The sequence below is a fragment of the Rhinolophus sinicus genome, linkage group LG17 (genome assembly GCF_036562045.2).
Source record: "Rhinolophus sinicus isolate RSC01 linkage group LG17, ASM3656204v1, whole genome shotgun sequence".
NCBI classification, from domain to species: domain Eukaryota; kingdom Metazoa; phylum Chordata; class Mammalia; order Chiroptera; family Rhinolophidae; genus Rhinolophus; species Rhinolophus sinicus.
This window is the reverse complement of record NC_133766.1, coordinates 12,696,249-12,723,983: the sequence shown is the minus strand read 5'-3', so window position 1 is coordinate 12,723,983 and position 27,735 is coordinate 12,696,249. Positions and strand designations below refer to the sequence as shown.

The following is a 27,735-nucleotide window of genomic DNA, read 5'->3' as shown; positions in this document are numbered from 1 at the left end:
GATTGCATTTCCAGAATCAAACATTTCTTGTTACATCGCTCTTACCTGGTCTTCAGGTGTGTAATACCTGTGATTGTTTTTGGAATTAAGTGGGACAGACTGAAGAGAGATGTTGAGGGAGTATAAATATTTATTTCATTGGTGAGGAGGGTTTCATGAAAAGGGATTTTCCCAATTTCTTCATTCAGTAGGAAGAATTGCTACTCAAGGACTTGGTAGGACTTAGGAAAAAGCTTTTGTTGGGAGAAATCTCTAGGCTCCCCCCATCTCTGTATCCTTAACCATATCCACATCTATTTTCCATCCAGCAGATGGATTCTAGATTTTAAACAACTCTACACTGTAGCCAAGAAGCAGGAATCCATCATCGTATTTTGCCAAGTGGCCAAGCATATCTCTTCCTGTTGGCAGAAACAGCTGCTGGTGAGGCTTTCCCTGGGAACAGGAATAGAAGTGGTGGGACGTGGTGACATGACCTTTCTTGAAAATGAATTTTACCAGTTGCTTCCAAAAGTGGAAATTCATTGTAAGGTGGAACGCTTTATTTTCTACATCAGTGAGCCTTCCTTCACTGGGTGAACACAAGAGGGAGTTAAGAGGGCTGTTCAGTCTTTGAAGTCTCAAGTTGGAAAACTCACTTTTGCCAACTCACTAGTCATGGTGTGAATCGTCCAGGTAGTGACTAACTTTGTTGTCCATTCCATCCCTCTTCCCTTGAGCCTCTGGGGGATGTATTTTGAAGGTTCTGAGGGAGCAAAGATCAACCATTGCACAGTGTTACGTTTATCCTGCCCCAATGATTGCAGTCCTGTTGTGTCAGAAGTCTAGGCTTTCTGGGGTGGCACGGAAGCTGAGAACATTCCCTGAGGGTCAGTACAGATGGAAGTGAGCAGGAGTATTCTTTCCTCAATATCTGTGTTCCACCTGCTGAGAGACCCGGTCTGCATTTTTATGTGGCTCCAGTGGCCCCACGCTTACTAATGTGAGTTTAGGCCTCACAACCTCAGTAGGTCTTGTCAAAATAAATGAGTCAGTGCTAATTATTTCAAGTTGGCCATTAGTTTTAGAGCCAAGTCTGAGGAATGAAAACTGACCTGGAACAAGGAGAAATGTCAATGTGTTTAGACATTGCTGAATAAATTTTTTTTTTTTTTTTTTTTTTTTTTTTTTGCCACACTCAAAGTGGTATAACTATATCATCCTGCAGACATGTTTTGATTCATTGGTCTGCTCTTTGGGCGCTCCCTTTTCCCTGCAACAGTGACAGCTGGGAACTTCATTAGCCAAGGAGAGCCCTGCACATGCTCTGGATCATATTTGTGAATCCCGTTTATCCAATTTGACTTTGAATCTAAGACCATGGGCCTTTGCTGATGCAGAGCTAGTGAAGAGGAAGAGGAATTAGAAACAGGGAGAAAGCGGATGGGCAGCATTCGGGTGAGAAATGGCCTAGACTTCCCTCTGAGGCCAAGTGGACCGCACCTGTTCCCATCAGCTTTTCCATTTCAGCTACTAGCTCCAAAGGAAGCGGGCAAGACGAATGGACAGAGGGGACCACCCGTGAGTACCACAGTGTATCAGGGCCACAGCTCTCCTAGATGTGGAGGAGGGAAGCCTCTTAGAAGCTGGCAGTTCCCAATGCTCCTTAGAGATAAAAGGAAGTCACTGTCCCAACGTGGCCTTCCAAGAAAATTAACTGTGCGACGACTGGCGTGGCTCAAGAGCTGAGCTCTCCTTGGCGTCTTATCCTGAGCCAGAGAGACCCAGGGGAGAGGGAGGTTGTTGTTGATTTAAGTGACTCCACTCTGGTTGGGAACACTGACCAGGAGCACGGTCTTCCAGCCAGCGCATGCTTGGGCTTTCACAAACTGCTTTTCCCGTTTGATTAGGACTGTAAATCACTTGCAGATCACCTCTCCAGATGTCTGTTCACAACGTTTGTTTTCTTCAAGGGATCATTTAGCCATGCCTGTTCCCTTTCTGGCTGCCTTTCCTGGTCTGATTAGGAGAAGGATGGCAGACTCATGGCAGCGCTCATTTTCCGTGGGAAGGGGAAGGAGCTTTCAGGCTGGAAGATGCCCGAGGCTTCTCCTGAACGGGTCAGGCATCTGTGTCCTCAGCTTCCTGGATTGATGGAAAAATCCATGTCAGCCGCAGAGTGTTTTGTGTCCAGTTGCTTGTGGAGTCTCCCAGCAGGACAGGCCCTGCACTGTTGAATTCTTCTCCGGGGCTCTGAAAATAGAACTCTTAACTCAAGCCTCCCGTTTCCTCCAGGGAGCTTGCATCTGGGCCTGTGCTATCTCTCTCTCCACTCTGAATGGAGCTGTGCCTGCGTGCTTTCCTGATTATGCATTCAAACGGAAACACATTTTTGTCAGAGGAATTAAAAGGCAGCACTTGGAAGTGTCTGCCTGGATTTCTCTTGATTTGCCTTCGCCAGGGGCATTGAGTGGAGGGGCAGGGCAGTGAGTCTTGATGGGGGCCTGCAAGCCTTCCTCCGTGGGCTGGTTCCTCTGGGACAGCACAGGACATTGGCCCTGAACATCAAAGACCGGTGTGGACGGCCCTCCAACCACAGCCGGAGGATTTCTGCTTTTCCTCAGAAGCCTGAAAAGCTTAACAATTCAGGGAAGTAACTGTATAGGAAACGTTTTCAACTCAGTAAGGAGAGTATTTAAAATAGATGCTTCTGTTTTTAATTAGGCACATCTATCTTTGCATCCGCTAAGCAGCTAATATCTCAGGATGTTTGTCAATGGAGACTTAAAAAGTATGGACTTGTTAGCCTGGATACCAGGCAAAGAAATTTCATACAATAAGACCAACTTTGTTCAAATGATGAGGAAATGCATCAATGTGTAGGGAGGGTAAAAAGAATTTCAGTCCTGCGTAATGAAACAATAATCAAGAAATGAAGTAGATGACGTAAGAATTCCCCGACACTGTTTAGAAGTAATTTGGGAACAACATAGAATTCTCATAACTTTGGGCTAACATGGGAGTCACGATCCAGTGTTATTTTATTTTAACTGACTCTTACTCATAATATTTTGAGTGAAGAATAATGTGCATTAGAGCTGATTCCCCGTTTCAGGAGTTGCTCTGTCCATCCTTCGTACTTTGAGATGAGTGGTTCGAGTCTCTTGATGCCCTTTATGGCTACTTCGTGGACATCGGTGGCTTGTTTGCCATGTGTAACAGTGAATGTGATTCTTGCTGACATGCTGTACTTCTCAGCACAGTCAAAAGCTAGATGGAGCCCCTGGCCCTCTCCCACTTTGCTTTCTGTCCTACTTTCCCATCTCCTCGTATTACCACATCTTTATCCCGAAGTGCTCACTTGGTATTCCTACTCTGCCAGCTGCACCCATCCCTCTCTCCCTCTCCAGGTGATGGAATGTGCAGGTGGGCCTGTGGGTCTTCCTCCCTCCTAGACCTTGTTCTGAAAGGAAGAGCTGGTTCTAATCTGATTTCCAGAAGAGACTTGGAAGTAGATCAAGTTGGCCACTGGTTTTTATTCAGACTAGTTTTAGTTCAAATATCCATTTTATGAAATAAGATTTTCAAATATTAGACAGACACCTCTATCCCATTTTTCTATACTTTATGACTTAAGTTACATAATTTCAAGTTACTTGGTGTTTGACAGAAATTTATTCCCTGTGTGTCATGGTGTTCCCCTGTGCTTTGCCTAACTTTTTTTTTCTTCTCTTGAACATTCGTGAATATTCTCTCTCTTAAAGATTTCACTTGTTACTTTTGAAGCAGCAGTGACCTCCAAAAACTCAAGTAGAAAGGACAAAAGCCATTATGGATCGGGCTTAATAAAATCTTATTTACTGAACTTGCCTTATATGGAAGAAGTGACCACTGTTCACAGCTCTTCATTTACTCTTAGCAAGGCCATGCTCCCGGGGAACCACTCCTGCTGATAATACCCATAGCTTTCCCTCCCCGAAGGAACTGCTAAAGTGCCAATAAAACCTGGGCATTTTTACTCCCTTTTAAAATCTCAGACACCTCCATCTTCCCATGACTCTTTCTTTTCTGTTAGCCCTTCCTTCCTTCCTTCCTTCCTTCCTTCCTTCCTTCCTTCCTTCCTTCCTTCCTTCCTTCCTGTTTTAATTTTATTCAGTGTAAAAAGCAGGAATAGGTGTGCAATTTTGTTAGAGACCTTTTTAGCACTTATAGAGATAATCATATGGTTTTTCTTCAGATCTATTAACATAGTTTATTATATTAATGGATTTCCTTTATATTGGACAATTTAGGCCATGCTATGTACCATTTCTTCATAGGATGTTGGATTCTGTTTGCCAATACTTTAGGATTTTTGTAGCATATTCATTAAAAAATAATGGTCTGGGATTTATAGATGATGTAATACAGAGTTATACACCTGAAATCTATGTAATTTTACTAACAATTGTCACCCCAATAAATTTAAAAAATAAATTAAAAAAAAATAATGGTCTGTAGTTGTGTATGCGTGTGTGTGTGTGTGTGTGTATCGTCATTAGGTTTAGATATCAATATTGTATTTGCATCATTAAAAGGACTTGGAATTTTCTCGTTTTTTCCCGTTTGTTGGAGAGCAGTCTACATAGCATTGGAAATATCTAGTCTGTTAAAGTATCTGGTAGAATTCCCTTGTAAAACCATATGGGGGTAGTGGGGTTTTTTTTGGTTTGTTTCCCTCTTTATTTCCATGGAAATTGTTCTGTTTAAGTTTTATATATCTACTGGAGGAGTCAGTTTTGCTAACGTGTATCTTCCTAGGAAATCTTCTATTCTATCTAGTTTTCAACTTATTTTTTTCATTGAGTTGTACAAAGCAATTTCTTATGATTAAAAACACTCTTCCATATCAATCATAATCCCCTTATCCTTGTCTTTTCTTATATTTTATATTTGTATTGTCTTGATTAGATTAACTAGTGGTTGTCTTTTGTTACTTTTCTCAAAAAAGCAACATGTTATTTGATTATTAGTTCTCTTTTATTGTTTTCTACTTTGTCACTTTCTACCTTTATTTTTATTATTTATTTCTTTATGCTTGTTTGTTGCTCTTTTTCTAGCTTTTTGAGTGGGAATTCAACTCATTTATTTTTATTAATTTAAGGACATAAACTACATTTTTCTCTGATTACTAATGTAATTGTATTTCAAAATTCTGATATGTAGTGTTTTCATTATTCATTGTTATCAATTACGAAATTGGTTTGTATTTCTTCTTTTACTCAATAGCTGTTTAGTAGAGAATATTTGATGGAAGTATTTGTTTTTATTTTATTACAAATTTCTAGTTTTGTTGCTTTGTGATCAGAGAATGCTGTTAATATTATTTCAATTTTATAGAGGCTTTCTTTGTAATGTAATTGTTGGTTAATCTTTGTGAATGTTTCAAAATGTGTACTTGAGAAGAAAATATCATCTCTATTAATGTATTCTATAAATCCTGTCTATGTAGTTACTTTTTTCCCATTTGTACAGTCTTCAACTGAAAGTAGTATATTCCCGTCTCTTATTATTGGTGTTCTGCTTTTTCTTGCAATTTCTATACTTTCCGCTATATGAGAGGTTGACAAACTACAGCGTGCAGACTGGCTGCCTGCTTTTGTAAATAAATCTTTATTGGTGAACAGGAATGCTCATTTCTTTATGTATTATTATGAAGGCTCTACTGCAACAATGGCAGAGTTAAAAAGTTGGGACCGAGAGTGTATGGCCTACAAGCCTAAATATTTATTATCTGGCTCTTAAAGAAAATGTTTGCTGACCCCTGTACTATGTGAAGGTACACATTTACATTTATTAAATCTTTGATGTGAACTACGTCCTTTACAATTATAATTAGAATCCTTTTTTGTCGTGCTTAATATTTTTGGCCCGAATTCTACCTTATTTGATATCAAGATTACAACCCCTGCTTTCCCTTTTTTTTCTAGTTGACAGGTATGACTCTTTGGTTTTAACTGTTCTCAATTACTTTATTTTAGATATGTATCTTGTACACAGCATGAGCTTGCTTTGCGATATGACTTGAAAATATTTTTGTTTTAATAAGTGAATTAAGTTCCTTTCTAAGTGGATCAGTTTGATCTACTTTCAAGGTGGAACAGAAACACGTTTTGTATACATTATTTGAAGGCTTTTGAAAGGACCCTCTTTCGTGTAAGTGATGATGAAGTTAATCCAAAATAGACCTGTGAAGACACCTTAGGTTTTGAGTTTTATACTGGGCACTGTTATTGTGGCTTTCCCCTCCAGTGCATGGGACTAAAGCAGCACTGACTACAAATTTTGTTTTGACTGCGAATGGACTTGAAATGAAAGTGCGACTGAATTACTGCTTAAATCGAAGGGAGTTGTTGGTAAAAAGGCAGAGTTTACATCTTGGATAACTAAAAACTAACACAAACAAGAAAATTTCCAAGAAGATTAATTAACTTACTCTAGTTTAATTCATTTTATGCTTATGCTGTTTTAGTACGACTACTTATTGATAGTGGCTTAGCCCTGTTTAAGGATTTAATGACACAGAGATATTTTAAGCAGTATCTCTCACTTTAGAAATTCATTGTCCAGTTTGGACCATGAATCATTATATAGTCCCTCTTCGTCATGCTTAATGTTTTTTTTTTATCATTTTTCATATAGACACATGACCTATATTCATCTTTTGTTATTGGTGTATTTTCAATATTACAATTTTAATACAGCTTTTTCCTTTCTTAAAATGTGTATACAGTTTTTTGGCACCCTCTGTATATGAATCCTTTTCATATGTATAATTTCCAGGATTGGCCATTCTCCTTTCTGTTAATTTGGGGTCTCTTGTTTTGCCCCCTCTTCCTTGGAATGACATCACTGAACTCTACTGTGCTTTCTCCCACGCAGGGCAGCCACTGATCACAATGTGGATAATACAACAGAAATCCTCAGGGAGTGGTTGAAAAACGTACAGAGACTCTATCACTATGTGGAGTGGAGGCCCATGGAGGAACCTGAGTGAGTAGCAAGGGCACATTCTGTGAACTCATCATTTCCCTTCCTCCCTTAACCATGGGCAGCCATGAGGCTGTCAGTCGTTGAGGCGTATGTGACCTTACCTTGTCTTTCATCTGGGCATCTAGTATAAGTTTCTTCCTTTGACCGCACTCCGTATTTCTCTCTTCCTTTTTACCCCCATAGCAGGTACCAGCCAAGTTTGTGTTCTCATCAGTTCACAAGTAAATTATCGCAGAGGTATATGTTTTAAAAGTGATACTATCTCTTCATATTTTAAGTATAAAGCTTTTATACCTGAGGGATCATAGTGAAAAGTTTACCTACTTTTTACATACACCTTGCTTTTTCACTTATAGCTTCATAATCTTTCCCCAGCAATGGTTAAGGAGCTTCTTCATGATTTTAATGACGGCAGAGCACCCATTGTATGGATGTCTCATAATTCTTTAAGTAATCTCCTACCAACAGACACTTAGGTTATTTCCAATCTCAACCATAGCAATTTCTTAGTTGTTTCCATCTTCACGTCATCCTACGTACCATCCTGTCAAATCAATCTATCTAAAATACCAATAACATGGTTTAATTTTTCTGTTAAAAGGACTCCAGGGGCTATCTAGTACCTACAGAACAAAGTTCAAATACCCTAGACTTACATTTTTTAAAGTTTCCTTAAAATTAGCACCCATACCTATGCACCCCTATTTCCTACTTCTTCCCAAAGGAAAACCTGCTTTATTCAGAAAGTTTCTTTATTTTCAAGCCCAAGTTGTTGCTCATGCAGTTTTGCTCTCCTGGGAAACCTTTCCTTCTTTGTAACCAGTTTTTATCCCAAACCCCACCTGCTACAGAAAGCTGCTGCAAGTCATTCCAGTTACAAAGATCTACCTGTCTCTCAACACTTGTGTGGCTTGTTTTCTATATCATCCTTTTTGACACAATAATACACTTAACTAACATTAACTATATAATTCATGCATTTTTTTTCTAATTTTTTAGTTCTTTGGCAGGCGCTAATATATACAAGTTACATTTTCTCTAACGCTATGTTTTTGGTAGGCATGAAATTAATACTTGTTGGAGGCACAAATGAGTGAATGAGAATATGAATAAATGTATGCAAAACTTACTATTGTAAATGTTTCTAAAGCTGTTACAAATCCAACTTAAGGAATTGTACAAGTAGAATGAATTGAGTTGCCTCAGGATAAGTCATTTATTGAAAGCCAATTTTTTTTATAATAATAAATACCATTCTAGAACAAATTTTTGTTCTAGTCTCTCTGTATATAATGTGTGGGGTGTGTGTGTGTGTGTGTGTGTGTGTGTGTGTGTGTGTAATCTCAAGTCCCAGTGTGTGATTCTTAGTCTCTCTGTATATGCTTTTATTATATATGTATATGTATATGTATATATATATCAAATCCCAGTGTGTGATCTATATATTGAGCAAAAATTAACAACAACATTTAAACACTATAAAAAATTTTGCACACTCTTTTGCAGTGTTTTTAGCTTAAAAATGATTTTGTTTTATTTTATGGTGATAAAACTAACGTTTTTAGTATTTCTTTGTTTTATTAAATGTGTTGGGTCATATTAGTTACAGGTTTTTTTTAATATATATATAATGGAATTTGGCCTAATTAGAATAGCCCAGAAAGAGTTTATGTACCTCACTTGCATTCTGGTAATTTTCTCTGTAGCCAGATTTTGACTAAATATGCCAAAGTCCCTATAAGAAATACTAGGGAAGGCTTTTTTGGGGCAAATCTATTCAGAAAAACAGGAATTGTACTGATTTTCATTGGAGCAATAATTGGGGGAGACATCCCAGCGAATTCCTGTGTAGTACATGGTTTTATTCATTTTATTTGTGTAGTTACAGCCTCATTTTTTTGTGTGGGTTTTTATTCACTGAGGCACAGGTGTTGCCAGTGCAGGTACAAGAACTTGAAGTGTGGCCCGTTTGGGGCCACTGTGACAGCGTGAATGTCTGTGCTAGTTAGGTGCTTTCAGACGGGTCCTCGAGGGTCCCCAACCGCTTGCCTACGTGGCCGTGCAGCAGTCCTGGCCTGGCTTTTCTGTGGATGCTGACAGAGACACCAACGACATCATACATCTGCTCTGTCACCTCACTTCACCCGGGAGCCGTCAGTGTGTTGGGTTCTGTGGAATCCTTTAGGGAACTTGGGAAACTCCTATTTTTATGCTGGAAATTTTCCAAATTTATCTGATGGCAAAATGGATAAAAACGTGTCTAAGGAACGTGAGCTTTGGGGCCATGCCTGGGTGCAGAGCCTTACTAAGTAACATTAAGCAAACGACTTAAATTGCTCTACACCAATTTCCTCCTCTGTGAAATGGGGAGAATAGTAATAAAGGTGGCCCTCCATATCCGTGGGTTCCATATCCACAGATTCAACCAATTGCGGATCGAAAATATTTGGGAAAAAAAGATTGTCACTTTTTGCTGGCGTGTATTACATAGTTAGGCCTACGAGGGTTGCATCTGTACTGAACATGTACACACTTGTTTTCCTTGTCATTCCTCCCTAAGCAATGCAGTTTAACAACTAGTTACATAGCATATAGATTAGGTATTATAAGTAATCTAGAGATGATTTAAAGAATACGGAGGATGTATGTAGGTTATAGTATACAAATACTAAGACATGTTATATAAGAGACTTGAGCATCTGCGTATTTGGGTTTCTGGAACCAACCCCCCCCCCCCCATGGAGACTGAGGGATGACTGCACTTAACCTTGTAGGGACACAATGGGCTCCATTTAGAAGCCACTGGAAGATTTCATATGAAGATTCTTGTGTATGATAAACAGCAAGTTCCTTCATCTCTCCTTGTACCAGTTTTCTTTTCTGTAATAGGAGGATGATACTAACATTAATAGTATCTACTTCCTAGGGTCACTGGGAAGTACTTCCTAGGGTCACTGGATGAGTTAGTACATAGTGCCTGAATATGTAAGCACTCAGTAATTATGTTATTATTATTATTATTATTATTAATTTTAGGTCTTATCCTGATGAAATTGGACCAAAGCACTGGCCTGCCTCCCGGTTTTCCCATGTGATGAAACTACGACAGGCAGCCCTTCGAACTGCGAGGGAAAAATGGTCAGACTACATTCTGGTAAAAACAGATGTCTGATTTCTTGACACTTGTTATCTAGAATGTATCCAAATTAATTGTCCAAAAACTAGAACCGTGGGATCAATCAAAACAATCTTTTATTGAGGCACCACCTTCCCTACTTTTTAATAAAAGCACAAGGGAAAATTTGGGGAACTTAGTATTGGGATACTTGGATTTCATCTCAGACCCACTTCTGACATGCATTTTCAGTAAGTAAGTGAATAAGCTCCTGAATGCTTCAAACTCTTTCATATAACAGGCATAAAAAACTCTGAATCTTTGCATTGTAGTTCACGGGGAATGCTACGTACAGCAAAATAGCGTCTTACTAACTTTTTAGACTTTTGGAGAGATGAGAAATTAATTATGTAAAACGAGATTCAAATTAGCAGCTCTGAAACTCCACTCCCATTTTGCTCCTAAGTGTTTTGGGGAGTGGCATCTCTTGCTAGGCTTCCCGGTTGGTCCCCATGATGCTAGGCTCTCATGGAGACTTTCTCTCCATGAAGAGGTTTTATCACTTTCCTTAGAACTTTGAGGGCGGTCCAGAAAGTGCTGGACTTGACTAGGAATCAACATTGTATTCCATCCTGTCCTCCATGAACCCATCTTGACTGTAAAGGACAGCTTCTTAAGTAGCTACAGTCCCCATTTCCCTTTTTTTGAATGTTGACAGCGACATATTTGCCCACAAGGTTGTGGGAACTGAGATCTTCATCTGTGACCCTCAAAATTCATTGATTTCTTTTCGCATACGTTTCCAGTATAATATGAGGAATAACACCAATAAAGACAATATTGTTTCATGAAACATACTGACATCTGCTCACTGTCACTGGACTGATTCCTAACGGTAGTATTTATGGACTTGTGTCCATCGCTAGGCCCTCAATTACAACAAAAATCAGCCCAACGATTTATCACACACACTCTCAATACAAATAATTTCATAGAAGTTTTCAAATTGTACTGAAGATACAATATTTAACGTTGTATAGCTGTTTCAGTGTCACTGGAGTGTATGAATGCTGAACTGCAAAATTTTTGGTAAACAGATTGACTATCATAAGAACGAAAGCTTCTGATTATTGATTATTTTGTGTGTGGTAGAATATACATAAAATTTACCATTTTAATCATTTTTAGGTGGACAGTTCAATGTGATTGGTTATTTTGTAAGATAGAATCTCTTGTTAGGCTGTCCCTGTAAATGAATCCATGTTAACACGGATTTCTGCTAAGAATGGGACATAGCTTCATTGGTCAGCATGGGTTGGTATAACGGACTTTAAACAAAAATACTACTTGTAACATTAAAATAGCGTCGACAGGTCTGGTTTGGACCATGTTGGCATTACTACAGACAACCTAAATAGGTCTGTCCATTTGTACCTATAGTGGGCACTCCGTAAGTGTTTCTGAATGACCTTTACAGGGCATGGGAGCTGTTACTATCTTGTAGGTTGAGTCCTGACTGAGTGTGTGCTCAGGGTGGTAACCCCGATTCATTGCTTGGTGCCTTTTGCAGAGCTGAATATGTGTGAGTTACACTAAGGGTAGTTTGTCTGAAGGAAAACCATCAGCTACACTGGGTTTCCATAATGAGAACAGAGCTAGCTGGTTCCCTATCTCGTGAACAAGCTCCCCTGATCGTTCAGAAGTGTTGGGAGATTCTTGAACCCATTACGGAAAAGTACCTTTCCACCTGACTTTATCCTTTTTTTTTCCCCTAGTTCATAGATGTTGACAACTTCCTGACTAATCCACAGACCCTCAATCTAATGATGGCAGAAAACAAAACCATTGTGGCCCCCATGCTGGAGTCTCGGGGCCTGTACTCTAATTTTTGGTGCGGAATCACACCTCAGGCAAGTCTTTGGCTAATGACGTAAGGCTATGAGTTATAACAAGACAGCCAGCTGTCAACAGTAGCCCTATTAACCTTTTTCTCATTTCCTCCCTTGAAACATGCATGTCATTTTAGAGCAAGCATTTTCAGGAAAGGAGGTAAATCCAGGTCCAATGCCACAACCCAGTGACAGCATCTGTATTAATGAACTATGAGGGAAATATGCTAATGAGCTTAACATTAGAAGCTTTAAATTAACCAATAAAGCTTGCTGGGACTTGTACTTTTTTTCTCCCTGATTCAGAGATTTTTAAAAAAAATAAAAAATAAAAAATAAAAAATATATATATATATATATATATATATATATATATATATGTTTTTATATTAAAGCAAACATAAGAACTCTATAGAAAAGTAGGGAAATGGAAAAAAGTAAAAAACAAAAAACATGTTAATCCCTATCCCTCTAAATCAATTTGTGTTTTTTTAAATAACTATATCATCAAGTGTCTATAATGTAATTTACTTAACCTTTCTCTTTAAAAACATTTAAGTTGTTTGCAACTTGTAACTATGATAATGGCCATTGCGATTAATATAATTCTTTCTGTATTTAATATTATTTCCTTGGGGGAGCGAAGTAGAATGACTGAGTCAGAGTATAAATATTTTGATGACCTTTGATAATATGTTTCCAAATTTATTTCCAAAGAGATCTGATAATTAGAACTGCTATGGTAGCTTGTTTTCACAAAATTCAAGTTAAAAGCAGAACTTTTTATTTCCATCATCTGTCTTTCCCATTGTAAAATCTTCAAAGTCTAGAGCTCTCTTAAGGTGAATGCTTACGGCTGGTTCCATTTTTTATTCTTTAGTTAATGGATTAGAGAGATAAATTAAACTGATTGTCGTAGTATATATCAATGTAGGATAAAGATGTGCTTAGGGGGAAAAACTGTATGCTGAATGTGGTCTTGTACCCAAATGGCCCAAAATTTTGAGTCCTTCTTTTATATTTGGTTTGGTTTGGGATGAGGAATGAGGCCAGTGCTGATAAGTGTTTAATAACTGGTTCTCTGTGGGGGGAAAATAATCCTGATTTATAAATTTGAAAATTTTCCAATTTCCATGGTGTGAGTACACTTACCATACAAACAACTTAAATGTTGTTTGAGCTAAGGGGAAAGATTGAGTACATTGCAGTATAGCCACGTGATGAGATAATTATTAAAAACATGCAAAGCTAACATCTGTGGTGCTGTTAGAATGGTGAGGATACACTTGATTTTCATTTTTACAGCTACCAGCATATCAACTGGCTTGTAAAATTCCTGAAAACTTAACACTCAGTGGCTCTAGCACACTACTGGGTGAGACATCCCTCTTTTATTACAATTATTTCCCACAGTTCCAAGAGGTTTGAAATGCATGTTATTATCCACATCTCTTTTAGGAAAGCATTAAGTTCATATTATACAAGTCATTCAGTTCTTGGTGAGAAAGATTATATTAGGTTCGTCTGAATTCATATACTCTCAGTTAATAATCTGCAGTGTTTCATGTGGCAGAATCACTCGAGGGGTGTTTTTAATGAGTTGCGCACTGACCCCAGCAAGAAGTGACTACAGCCTCCAGGGCTCTATTATAATCGCCTTATTTGCCTTCATCATTAAAAACAAACAGGAGAAATGTACACACTTATTTTGCCCAGTAAAAGTAAAAATCTGAGCAATTTAGGGCAATTCTAATTTGTCTCCCTCTGTTTTTGGCCGGCTGCCATCCCCAGGGCTGGCTTCTGCTAGGACAGCCAGTGACTTCATAAGCTTAAGGCAGGCCCTGGTTTCCAGAGCCTTTAAACACATCCAAAACAACCGGCCCTGGCGTTGCTGGCGAGCCAGTGAACAAGAATTACTACCTACAACGTTCAATTTATGTGGAAAAAAAGACCCAAGTATCTCCTCTGCCTGTCTGCAGGAGGTGTGTGAACTCTTTCTTTCTTCCCAGGATACTCAGTGATTCATCATCGTCAGGAATGATCCAAGCTTCTCACTCTGAGAGGACTGTTCCTACGTTGTCTAGAACTTTATATTTGACATGCATTCTTAGGCAGTTCTTTAAAGAACCAGTGTTTTCTTTATCCCTTGGAAGAATATGCCTAAGTGGAAGTGTTACGAGAACCCATGTTTTTTTTACAGACAACTCCATCATTCCTGTTTTACAAACATGAGGAACTAGGTTGAATAGCATGACCAATACCTACAGACAGTAGTAGCTGAAGTGGGATTTGAACTCGGGCAGGCAGACATCAGGAATTGTGCTCTTCATTGCTCTGCTTTACCACTGCTTCATGCTCACACGTCATGTTCAATCATAAGTCGACACAAAATATACTTTTAAGACATTCTTAAATCAAGAGATATGCCGAAAGCAAAAACATTTCTGACACCACCTTTTTAGTATTGTTTTATATGGAAATCGCAATTCTTGAGCTCAATTGGAAATTCTTAGGCCAAAAGAAGAAGCGTGAAGGTGACTTTGCTTAAGGACTTTGAGTTAACTGGCGATGACTTAGAAGGAATCAGCTAACAGACGACTGCCAGAGATGAAGGGCTCAGATCAGAGAACAAAGCTCACTTATTTGCTCTTTGCAGGGCTTCTACAAACGGACGCCGGACTACATTCAGATTAGAGAATGGAAGAGGATGGGCTGCTTTCCTGTGCCCATGGTCCACTCCACGTTCCTGATTGACCTCAGGAAGGAAGCCTCTGACAAGCTGGTGTTCTATCCCCCGCACCAGGACTACACCTGGACCTTTGATGACATCATCGTCTTCGCCTTCTCCAGCAGGCAAGCGGGTACGGTTTGGTTTATATCCGGTCGGCCTGCCCCCGTGGAAACACTGCCAATAACCAGCTCCTTTGTTTTGTGCATCTTCTTAAAAGCACTGCTATGTGTGGAAGTGGGTTACCTCTTCAGGTAGTGTTAGAGGCAATGAATTAATTGTCTGCAGTAACCGCACCAGCACCCTCTGCGTTGCTGTCCCTGAAAGCACCCATGGCCTCTACCCAGGAATCCAGTCTTTTTTCTGAGCCATGTGGGCATGGTGGTGGTAGTGGGAGCCATGGACAAGTGATGGGTTCTCTGTGGTGCTACTGCATCGCTGTGTCCATTATAGGAGTCCCTTTATGAATTAGAAAACGGTAACAGAGACCCAAACAGCACTGGCAAAGACCCCATACTTAAAAAAATGGAAGTTTATTTCTTCTCAAAAAAGTCTGTTCCACAATGTTTTCAGAGACCCAAGCTCCTTCTCTATTGCTTTTCCATGCTCCATGAGGTATGGTCATTAATTATATGATCCAAGATGTCTCATTAGTATGGATACATTCTAGCCAACTGGTGACAATCAGAGAGGAGAGGGCACTGTCCTTCACCCGACCTTGACGGGTACAATCCAGAAGTTGAACATGTCACTTCTATGCATATCCTATTAGCCAGACTTAGTCACAAAATGACATCTAGCTATAAGGAAGGCTCAGAATGTTGTCTTTATGAAGTATAGAGCCCCAATTCTCTCACTCTAGGAGAAGGAGAGGGCAGATTTGGGGAGGCAACCAGCAATGTATGCCACAGTCCTCAGTCTGGAAGCAAAGACCAGACTTAAGTTTCCAGTGGAGTCTGTAGGCTTTTTGAAGAAGATAAGTCAGTAGGAAGGTAAGTCATTTCTCATGTGTCACCTGCACGTGCAGTCAGGGAGGACGTAATTCACTAAAGCAGTTCAACAGGAAGATACATGACATTCCTAAAGCAAAGGTTTATTCTCCGGATCGTTCAGACCCTCCTGCCAGAAATCAGGTCCCATTATCAATGAGCCAGAAATATGACACTTAATCACTAGCCAAAGTGAGTTTGGGAACCAGGCAGATGGTGAATAAACTCATTGTGCTCATCTAAATTAGTTAGGGTGGATGTGGTCATGCAGACAGCCCAGGTAGCTGAAGCAGGTTGTCGGCAGGTGAGAATGCTAATGCCAATTCAAGCTGCAACTCATCAGACCATCCTTAAACCCACAGGTGTCCCACTCATCTGTGATGGACTTGGTAGGAGTGAGACTGTTTAGTGGAAATGTGGAAAGAAGGCTGATTTTTCCTCTTAACTGCTAGGGCCATTTAGACCCTTTGGCAAGGTGTAGGCATTTTTTAGGCCTGTGTCAGGGCAAGAGCAAGCTTCTTAGTCTCATGTGGATTGGAAGTTTTCAAGAAGGTTCTTGTGTCGATGTTAATGGAAACTGCTTCTTTCACCTTGGTCTGTGATTTACTCTGACCTCTCCAGGATGGGAAGCAGACTCAGGACCTTCTCATTTCTTTGAGTTGTGCCAGTCCCTGTGCTTCAGAGCTTGAAGTGAGGATGTTCCAAGAAAGTGAACTATTAACATACAGTCATGATGCTTGCTTAACAGAGTCCCCCTTTATAGCCAAACAAGGCATTATTGTGACTCATGCACTAAATTATTATGATAAATTCTTTTAAACCAAGAACTAGATTTAGGGCTGGATGAGTGACACAGGCTAGGTAGGAAAGTTTCAGCTCTGCCCTTTGCTTGGCCTGTTCACTCAGCCTTCATTCTTTATTGGTCAGACTTCTCATAGCTCCTCCCCGAACACAGAAAGCAGATGCTAAGGCCCAAAGCTGTTTGGTGATTCAGTTGGGGAAAAGAGAGGTAGAAAAGGAAAGTGAGAGAATCAGTGCCCTAGGCATGACTTTTGTGCCTAGCATTGTGTTAGGCTCTGTATTTGAGGAGATAAAACCTTTACATGTGGAAACATAACTAATAGCTCTGAAATAGTGAAAGCTGAGGGTTACATCGTTGGTACAAACTGTGAATAGGTCAGGAGTCAAAACAGGAAAGAATGATTGTCATTTGGAGGAGTAAAAAAAAGCTCTCCTAATATCCAAAATTTATAAAGAACTCATACAACTCAACAGCAAAAATAACCAAACAATCCAATTTAAAAAATGAGCAGAGGACCTGAATAGACATTTCTCCACCAAGAAGACATAGAGATGGCCAATAGACATATGAAAAGATGCTCAATGACACTAATAATCAGAGAAGTGCAAATTAAAACCACAATGAGATATCACTTTACACCTGTTAGAATGGTTATAATCAATAAGTCAACAAACACCTATGATATCCAAGATGGCAGCATAGATAAACTCTGTGCTGGCCTCACCCCATGAACACAGCAAAATTGCAACTAAATTACAGAACAATCAACCTGGAGACCCATTTGAGTCTAGCTGAACAGAGTGTTATAATTAAGGATATAAAGAAGCCACATGGAGACTGGTAGGAGAGGCAGAGACACGAAGTGGGGCCGGCCCCAAACCCCCATGTGGCGGTTGAAAATCGGGAGAGATGTCTTAGCTACAGAGGTTCCCCACGAAGGAGAGAGGGACCCCTGCCCACACACCAGACTCCCTAGCCCAGAGTACTGGCGCCAGGAAGAAGAGCCCCCACAACTTCTGGCTGTGAAAATCAGTGGGGATTCCGACTGCCCAGGTACCACGGAAGGCTGTGGGAAACCCAGATGTCCTTTTAAAGGCCCCGCGCAGGTACTCACCCTGGGCTCTGGCGGAAGGATGGTGACTCAGGAGGCGTCAAAGACTTGGGAGAGACTAAGTTGTGTAACTTCAGGCAAGGACTGGCGGGATGGTGCCCATTTTACCTGTGTGGAGCCCTGCTTCCATGCAGCCCGCAGGCAGACGCCATCTTTACTGTGTTGGGCCCGCCCTCTCAGGCCAAATCTGAATCTGATTGGCCTGTGAGCTCCGCTGCAGCACCGTGCTGACTCACTGAGACCCTGCCTCACCCAACTCGTCCCAGGCACTGAACCATGAGGCAGCTGGCAGTTTCCTCTTCTGGAAGTCAAACACTTTTAACTTCCAGATGATGATACAAGTATAATATTTACACCCATGTTTCTAAATAACATACTCATATTGCTGCTTCTTGCTTTTTGGTTTTACTTTAGGAATAATCTATTGACTCCACTATAGAAGACCAGGAGCTAGCTCGCTGTCCTTCCTTTGCCCGCTCCATGCAAACACCTTCTTCCATCACCCTGTCCTCTCGATATAGTTATGTGGTAATTAAGATAGCGCAATAGTCAGTTGGTTGTTATAATCATGTGAACCTAATTCTGAGCTGTGTCATTTATAGGCCATGGTTAGTTTGCCTTTCTTATCTAACTTAAGAATTGCCTCCTTTTTTTTTTTTTTTTGGCTTAGTTTTATTATTACTAATACAATCCAAAACTGATACCTAATTGTCTAAAACTTCTCATGGAATGGTCAGATTTATCAGGTGTTCCTTTTGTGTTTGTGAAGATGTCTCTTCTGGAGTCTCTAATATACTCTCATCTGTGTGGTGCCACAGCTCTCAACCGGGGACCCCCTTCTCTTCTCTTCTGCATTGACTCTTCTCTTTACTATGTCCCAGGTCTTCCTTGTCGCTTATAATCTTCCTCTTGTCCTCTCCCTTCCTTCTCCTTCTTCTTCCACAGCATCTGGTAACCTTGCTGAGAAAGTGTGTGATAAAAAGTAAATATTTATGATCTTGCATGTCTGAAAATGCCTCCCTTGTCCCCTCACACTTGATGGACTGCTTGGCTAGGTCTCGTCTCCCCTTCTTACTGAAGCTTTGGAAAAGTTGAGTGGTAAAAGGATTGACCTAATTAGGGTAGAGAGGCAATCTAAATATGAAATCATTTTCCTTCTACTTCCTGAATTCATCATGACTTTGCAAGAGGGTACAGTTTGGTTTGAAGTGCCCCACAAGCACTCATGTGGGCAAACAGCAGAGCTAATGAGTTTGCTTGGTGAAGGCAAGAGAAGTGACAGTGCTTGGTGGACAAGCCCTAATTCAAGCCAGATTCAGCAAAGGGGAGGATAAAAGCTCTTTTCTTCTCCTGTTCTTCTCTGTTAATGCCACGAGACAGCTTCACCTGATTTGGCAGGTGATACAGCTAACTGGAGGAAGTTTCATCTGCACAAAACAGAGAAAGCCCTATGCAGATAATTCTCTCTGGAAAGCGTAGATGATTATAGCAATTAACAAATCAGAAGTTTGGACACATAGACCAGAGCTTGGCAGACTCATCCTTTTAACTAAGCAAATCTTTTCATTAGTCAGGACTGTCAGTTCCTGGATCTATATGAGACCATCTTGATTCCTATATTTTTAGCTACCTGGTTGAACACAGATGCTGTATAACTCTTGGAGTTAGGCAGCTGGGACTGTGAAGACCAGTGTTGAATATAAAAGAGGACTGTGGAATATTTCTGGCAGTTTCTTAACAGGACTTGAAATGCAGACTTTCTTTTGTCCCTCTATGAATCTATTATAGACGTTACATGTCCATTGGTTGGCTCCAAATCCATGCCTGCTAAGAGGAGAAACAAAACCAAGGAGAGTCATGGAGAATTTTTAATTTCCTTGTTTTTTTTTTTCTATGTATGCTTAGATTTAACTTCATTAATCTGTCAGCCTTACAGGATTTTCCTGTTTGCTTTCATATCAAATATGCATTTTATTCCTCGTTTTCTCGTTATTTCCTGCAGGTGGATTACAGTGTTCTAGTCTGTTTTCTGGAATGGGAATTCCTTGCCTCCCTTTTGATCCCTTCATGTCTTTGTGTTCATTTCAGGCCACAAGTATGCTTTTTCTTCAGAGAGAAAAAATCAATTTCCTCTGAGCTGAAGAATGGCCCAGGGTTTTTATTAGCCCCCAATGCTGTGTTATACTTTCTTAATACAGGAGCATTTTTGAGGTCTCCAGACAGTGCCTGAAACAGCTACTTGTTCCATTTTATTGCCAAACCCAGCATCAGCCACAGTCCAGCCTCTTTTTCCAGAGCTGTTACTACAGTACTAAGAAGTGTGTTTTCTGATTGGCTGTCTTTGTCCCTCTCTTGGGTTCTCAGGCATCCAGATGTACCTCTGCAACCGAGAGCACTACGGCTACCTGCCCATCCCCCTGAAGCCCCATCAGACTCTGCAGGAGGATGTTGACAGCCTCATCCACGTGCAGATAGAAGCAATGAGTGAGTGACCCAGGAGCCTGGTGATGGCTCTTGTCCTACTACCACTGTGACAGCACCAGCCACTTCTCCCCTCTCCCAGGACTGGAATCTCACAGCCATCAGTCTACCTTGGCTATTCATTTGTTCATTTATTCTTGAACGTTTCCTGCGTAAGATATGAATATGACTAAGTCCTTACCCTCAAGGAGCGTCCTGTCCAGGGGGAGAGCTGGGTACACAATTACATTACACACAGTCATAAGGGCTATAACGGTGCTTTGTGGTGTGGATTTAAACTCTAACTTAGCTGCTTTCTAATTCTGTGACTTTGTACTTTGGGTAAGTCATCTAACCTCTTTCACTGTGAAATGGACATAATGAAAACACTTAGCGTTTTGGGGATGATTCTCTATGATATATATAAAAAGGTCTAATAACAATAATTATGATTTGAACTTAATCATGGCTTATGATGTAACAGATAAGCATTTTTTTGGTACATGGTCTCATTAACCCTTATAACAACTCAACGAAAGGGTTTTTTGTTTGTTTTCTAATCCCCATATTAAAGATGAAGAAATGGAGGTGTAATGAGTTTAAGTAACTTGCCCTAGATCATTCTGCTAAACAAATGACACACTGGGATTTGAACCGATCTCACGCTCTTCAGAGCTCACGTCCTTAAACACTGTGTTGTTATTGCCTCTGGGTCTAGCATGAGTTCAGAATTGGTAAATAATCAGAATTGCTCAATAATCAGTAACTACACTAATTATTATGTATCATGTGCAATGGTGGCTGAAAGAGAAAATAACGATGCACCCCACCTAGGGAAGGATGTCGGAAATGGCTTCCCAAAGGAGGGAATATTTGCATTGAATGTTCACGAAGAATCTGTTATTCGTCACTAGAGCATAGGTTGTGCGTATGTGGGTGGGCTGGGGGGAGTTGGAGAGATGCAACGGGAAGGGAGACTAGAAAGTGGGCAGGAATTCAGCCAAAAGGCCCTCTGATGTATAAGAAGGATTTTGGACTTTTCTTGAAAGAAGGGGAGTGTTTAAAGGGATTTTCGCAGAGAAATGTCCAGGTGAAATCTGGATTTAGGATGGCACTCTTGTAGTCAGAGAATGCTGGCTTCAGGCACTCTATTAGTGGCCTCTTCTTTAATTCTTGTATTTGCCTTCTCTAGTTATAGTTTTGTTAAATTTTCAGATTCTGAATTTCAAAAGATAGAACATAATTGGAATAAGAAAATAATTGGAAAATAAACCTTTGAGGGTAATAACGCAGAAATACCGGCCAGAGGACCATGTAGGATTAATAAAAGGATGGTGATGATGAAATCATATCTGTAAAGTGTTCTTAGAAAAGATGAAACAGATGTCAGAAGCATTTTGCACAGCCTCTGGAACCCAGTGAGCAGTAAATAAAGAGCTGCTAATAGACTACAACAAGTGAAGCATTAGAATAGGCATTAGATTCATGTGCAAACATTGAATGCCTACCCAGAATATGTGAACCACTCTATGAGGGTACTGGAAATTCAAAACATTGTATAACCAGTTCTCTCTTTCGGGTGTTAACATTTAAATGGGGAGAGAAAACAGACACAAAAAGACTCCAGTGATGTAGTATACTGCTTTGTGAAAGATATACGAGCAATAGGAAATTTGGAATAGGGAGAGATTGCTGTGGGCTGGTGTGATCTAGGAGAGTGTCAAGTCCCAGGGGTTTTTAAGCTGGGCTTTGATAGCAGTGTGGAATTTAAACCAAAGAAGTGATATGGTGAGGGCACTATAGGCAGAGGAAACAGGCTGAGCTAAGATATTGTTCAAAAAGAATTCCTAGAAGATCCAAGATGGCAGGTTAAGTAGACCCTCTGCCTGCTGCCTCCGAGGATCACACCAAAATTACAAATAAATTATAGAACAATCAACCTCAAGAGTCATCTGAAGACTAGCTGAACAGAACTTATCACTTAGATCTAAAGAACTTACAACTTAGGATCTAAAGAAGAGGCCACCGTGAGGCTGGTAGGAGGGGCGGAGATGCAAAATGGGCTGACGCCAAACCCACAAAGAGTGTTGAACACCCCAAAGGAGGGAGGGGTCCCAGCCCCACACCCGGCTCCCCAGCTAAGGGTTCCTGTACAGGGAAGGGGAGTCCCACAACATCTGGCATTGATAATCAGTGAGGACTCTGACTGTCCATCCTGGTGAGACTGAAGGTGTCTAGACACCCAGACACCCTCTTAGAGGGACTGCACACAGACTCACTTGCTTGTAAACACTCACCTGGTCTCCCCTGGAGAGGCAGCAACTCGAAAGATGCCAAGACATACAGGGAAAGACTAAGTTGTGAGGCTTCAGTTCGAGGACTGGAGGGACCAGCCATTGTCCTTCTGTGGAGCCTGCCTCACAGGTAGCCTACAGGAGGGCTCCATCTTTTCTATGTTGAACCCTCCCCCAAAAGGCCAAATCTGAGACTGCATTGAGCTAGAAAAATCCACACATGCGCACCACCTTGGTGACACCCTGGGTCCCCGCCATACACAGCTCGTACTGCATCGGCCGGAACACTCTGGACTACGGAGCAGCTGGCCATGCCCCACAAGCTGTGGAAGCCTTTTACAAGCAGTGGACAACCTGCTGCAGCCCAGGAAACTTTTGGTGCTGGGCAGTGACCAAAAACCTGTGCTGCAACTACTCTTGGGCAGCTCTCAGGGATTTGGGAGCTCGAGTCAAGCAGTGGATTGCCAAGGTGTTTTCAGGGCATTTTTGCACAGTGGTCACAGGCCCGGCACCAGTGTAAGAACCAAAACTGCATTAACTTTATAAAAACCACTGCCCATGCCATGTAACTCCCTGGAACCTAGCCCCACCTACCTAGGGCTGCATTACCAGGCACTCTCAATATGGGGTCAACCAGCCTGGCCTGTGCACCTAAGCAGTTCTTTCAACGGCGGAGCCTTATAGGTAGCTGGCAGGTGGCAACAGGCATAGGGGGTCCTGGGCCTTTTGCTAAGCAGCCTCGGGCCCAATACCTGTGACAGCTAGCCTCAGTTCACAGCAAGGCCACCCCCACATGCCTCCAGGTCCAGCACAGGCAGCAACCAACCACATACAGCTATGTAGCTCCTACCAGATAGGCCAAGGCTGGTCACAGACAAGGCTGAAATAGGCCTGTATGGGAGCCCCTTCCAAGAGACACCAGAAACAACACACCCAGAGACCAGCTTCCGACCACACCAGAACACTGCCTGGTTAACCCCACAAAGGACACACCCAAACCAGAGGCATCAGTCCCCCACACAGCAACTCATATAAACTGTGGATAAAGCCAACCCTCACAGTCTGTCAGCCTGGGAGTCAATCCCACCCACTGACACACCAAAAGCAATCCAGGGTCAACTATATCAAGACAATACACATAACACACACAAGGGACATTTCCTCTGGAACACACGCACAGGAAATCAGGGAGATTGCGACATTGGACCACACAGGACATATACTACATAAGGCCACTCCAGCAAAGATGGAGAGATAGAGGAGTTCTGCCTAATACATAGAAGCAAACCCAGAGAGGCAGCCAGAATGAGGAAACAAAGAAACATGTCCTAAATAAAAGAACAGGAAAAACCTCCACAAATGGAAACAAACAGAATGGAGGCAACCAACCTATCAGAAAGAGCGTTTAAAACACTGGCTATAAGAATGCTTAAGGAACTTAGTGAGAATTTCAATAAAGAGATAGTAATCATAAAGAAGGACACAGAAACCATAAAATGAACCAGTCAGAAATAAAGACAACAATAACTGAAAAGAAGAATACATTAGAGGAAATCAACAGTAGATTAGATAAAGCAGAGGATCGAATCAGGAGATAAAGAAGCAGAAAACACCTAATCAGAGCAGCAAAAAGAAAGAAAGAATCCAAAAAAATGAAACAAGTTTAAGGGGTGACTGAGACAACATCAAGCGTAACAACATTCGCATCATAGGGGTACCAGAAGGAGAAGAGAGAGACCAAGGAATTGAAAACCTATTGAAGAAATAATGACTGAAACCGTCCCTAACCTGGTGAAGGAACTAGATATACAAGCCCAGGAAGCACAGAGAGTCTCATACAAGATGAGCCCAACAGACCCACACCAAGACACATCATAATTAAAATGCCGAAGGTTAAAGACAGAGAGAATCTTAAAAGCAGCAAGAGAAAAGCAACTCATTACCTACAAGGGAGCTCCCATAAGACCGTCAGCTGATTTCTCAACTGAAGCTTTGCAGGCTAGAAGGGATTGGCAGAAATATTCAAAGTGATGAAAAATGAGGACCTACAGCAAAGATTACTTCACCCAGCAAAGCTATCATTTGGAATCGGAGGACAGATAAAAAGCTTTCCAGATAAGAAACAGCTGAAAGAGTTCCTCACCACTAAACCAGTATTGCAAGGAATGTTAGAGGGACTTCTTCTTTTTTTTTTTTTTTTTTTAAAGATTTTATTGGGGAAGGGGAACAGGACTTTATTGGGGAACAATGGTCAAATTGTTGTCCTTTCAATCTTAGTTGTGGGGGGTTATGTTCAGCTTCAAGTTGTTGTTCTTTCAATCTTAGTTGTGGAGGGCGCAGCTCAGCTCCAGGTCCAGTTGCCGTTTCTAGTTGCAGGGGGCACAGCCCACCATCCCTTGCGGGAGTCGAACTGCTGGCAACATTGTGGTTGAGAGGACGCGCTCCAACCAACTGAGCCATCCGGGAGGCAGCTCAGCTCAAGGTGCCATGTTCAGTCTCAGTTGCAGGGGGCGGAGCCCATCATCCCTTGCGGGACTCGAGGAGTTGAACTGGCAACCTTGTGGTTTGAGAGGACGCACTCCAACCAACTGAGCCATCCGGGAGCTCAGCGGCAGCTCAGCTCAAGGTGCTGTGTTCAATCTTAGTTGCAGGGGGCAGAGCCCACCATCCCTTGCGGGACTCGAGGAATTGAACTGGCAACCTTGTGGTTGAGCCCACAGGCCCATGTGGGAATCGAACCGGCAGCCTTCGGAGTTAGGAGCACGGAGCTCTAACCGCCTGAGCCACCGGACCGGCCCTAGAGGGACTTCTTTAAGATAAAAATTAATTAATTAAATAAAATAAATAAAAAATATATGCAATGGAATATTGCTCAGCCATGGAAGGGAATGGGTTCTTGACATCTGCGGTGGCATGGATGGACCTGGAGGGCATTGTGCTGAATGAAGTATGTCAGACAGCAAAAGACAGATGCAATGTGATTTCGCTTATGTGTGGAATCTAAAGAACAGAATAAATGAACAAACAAAACAGAAGTAGACTCATAGATACAGAGAACAAACTGATGGTTGCTGCCCTGTTTCCCCGAAAATAAGACCTAGCCAGATAATCAGCTCTAATGCGTCTTCTGGAGTAAAAATTAATAAAAGACCCGGTCTTATTTTACTATAAAATAGCAAAATAGGGTCATTAATATAATATAATATAATGTAATATAATATAATATAATATAATATAATATAATATAATATAATATAATATAATATAATATAGTATAATAATATAATACTGGGTCTTACATTAATTTTTGCTCCAAAAGATGCTTTAGAGCTGATTGTCCGGCTAGGTCTTATTTTCGGGGAAACACAGTAGATGGAAAAAGGGTTAGGGGGATGGGTGAGAAAGGTGAAGGGATTAGGCAGTATAAATGGGTAGTCACAAAATAGCCATGGGGATGTGAAATGCAGTATGGGGAATATAGTCAATAATATTGTAATAACTATGTATGGTGTCAGATGGGTACTAGACTTATCGGGGTGATCAATTCATAAATTATATAAATGCCTAACCACTGTGCTGTACATCTGAAACTAATATAAAATAATACTGAATGTCAATTATAACTAAATATATATGTGCATATATGTGTGTGTGCATATATATATGTATACATACATGTATACATATATATACATATATTCACAGAATGTAAAGTAACGCATAGGGAGGGTAGTCAGTGGTATTGTAATAGCTTTGTACGGTATCAGATGGGTAATAGACTTGTTGGGGTTATCACTTTGTGAGGTATGTAAATGCCTAATCATAATCTTGTTTTGTACACCTGAAACTAAAAAAAAAAAAAAAAAAAAAAGAATTATTCTCACCCTGGAAGAGAGTTGCCTTTAAACAATAGAAGAAAATAAAGTTGGAGAGTTGGGGTGGTTTCACTGTTGTAGTCCTAGAATGCTCAGCTAAAACAGAACGCCCATCCTAAAAGTAGTAAGGAGCCAAGCAAGGTTTCAGAAGAGAGAGTCAGGCTATAAGTATTTATTAAACACTACGTTCCATGGATTATTCGAGATGCTGGTGAAATAGCAGTGAACAAAGCGACGGAAGCTCTGCCATCAAGGAATTTATATTCCAACACAGAGAGATAGATGACATATCAAGGAAAAATCCACATGGATATTTGGAGGAAGGGTTTTTCAAGCAGAACAACACACATGCAAAGGCTGTTAAGAAAGAGCTTGAGGTGCTCCAGGAACAAAAGGCCAGTGCGGTTGGAATACACAGAATGAGAAATTGAGTAGAAGGAGAGGCAGTCTTGGCGAAGAATTGTCCAGATCATGTGACCACAGTAACGAATTTGGATTTTAGTCTAAGAGTAATGGGATTCCACGCAGGGTGGAGGATGGGCAGTGGCATGATGTGATTTGTACATTTAGAAAGATCACTCAGCCTGTGGTACAGACACTAAAGTGTAGGGTGACCAGTACACCTCTCTTGGTGAGAGGTGGTGGTGGTTGAGATGCAGGTTATAGCAGGGAGGTGATGAGAAGCAGGAGGATTGAGGATATATTTTGGTGGTAGAGCCAACAGGACTTACAGAGCCCTGGATGCAGCCCATGAAGGAAAGAAAGGCATCAAGATGACTGCAGGACGTTGGCCCAGTCTACCATTTAATGAAATGGGAAAGGCTTCATGGGAAACGATTTGGGGGGAGAAGCCTCAGTGATGTAAGCTTACTGTATTTATTGACCATCTGAATGAAAAGATGAGGAGATTTGGCTATATGAGTCTGGAGTTCAGGGGGAGACTCCAGCTGGAAAGAGACCTTTGAGAGTCATTAGCATTAAAAGGATATTGAAACCATGGAACAGTGTGAACTTGTTTAGTCACAGAACTCTGAAAGAGAAGAGGGCAGGGAGGAGGACAGATCCCTTGGGGGAGATGAACAGCCAGAAAGCTGGAAGGAAAAACTGAGAAGCGTTTCAAGAAGGAGCCAGATGCTGCTGAGAAGCCCAGTAAAATGAGGATACGGAATTGATCATTGGTTCTATCAAGATAGAGATCTGTGATAACCTTGGTAAGAGCCCCTTCAGTGCAATGGTGGGGACACAAGCCCATTGGAGTGGGCTGAAAAGAGGACCATGGGGAGATGAGAAAGTGGAATCTTTTGGGGATGGGGAATAGAGTAATAGAATGGTGGCTGTAACGGCGACAGATCAAGGCAGAGGTTGTTTTACTTTTTGCATTGTTTATTTTTTAAGATAGGATTTTAGCATGTTTGTATGCTAATGAGAAGGATCCAACATATAAGCGGAACTTGATGATTG

The 27,735-nt window shown here is 41.0% G+C and overlaps 1 protein-coding gene across 2 annotated transcripts in view; it reads left to right on the top strand.

Annotated features, from left to right (window-relative positions):
* The window catches only part of COLGALT2 (collagen beta(1-O)galactosyltransferase 2), an 87,800-nt gene that overhangs the window by 40,713 nt on the left and 19,352 nt on the right, over nt 1-27,735 (top strand). For both annotated transcript variants that reach the window (XM_019739235.2, XM_019739073.2), the window contains exons 2-6: nt 6,901-7,011; nt 10,048-10,165; nt 11,902-12,036; nt 14,672-14,876; nt 20,010-20,129. In XM_019739235.2, the coding sequence (XP_019594794.2) occupies nt 6,998-7,011; nt 10,048-10,165; nt 11,902-12,036; nt 14,672-14,876; nt 20,010-20,129 (592 nt within the window). In that variant the 5' untranslated portion in view covers nt 6,901-6,997. The remainder of the gene's footprint in view (nt 1-6,900; nt 7,012-10,047; nt 10,166-11,901; nt 12,037-14,671; nt 14,877-20,009; nt 20,130-27,735) is intronic.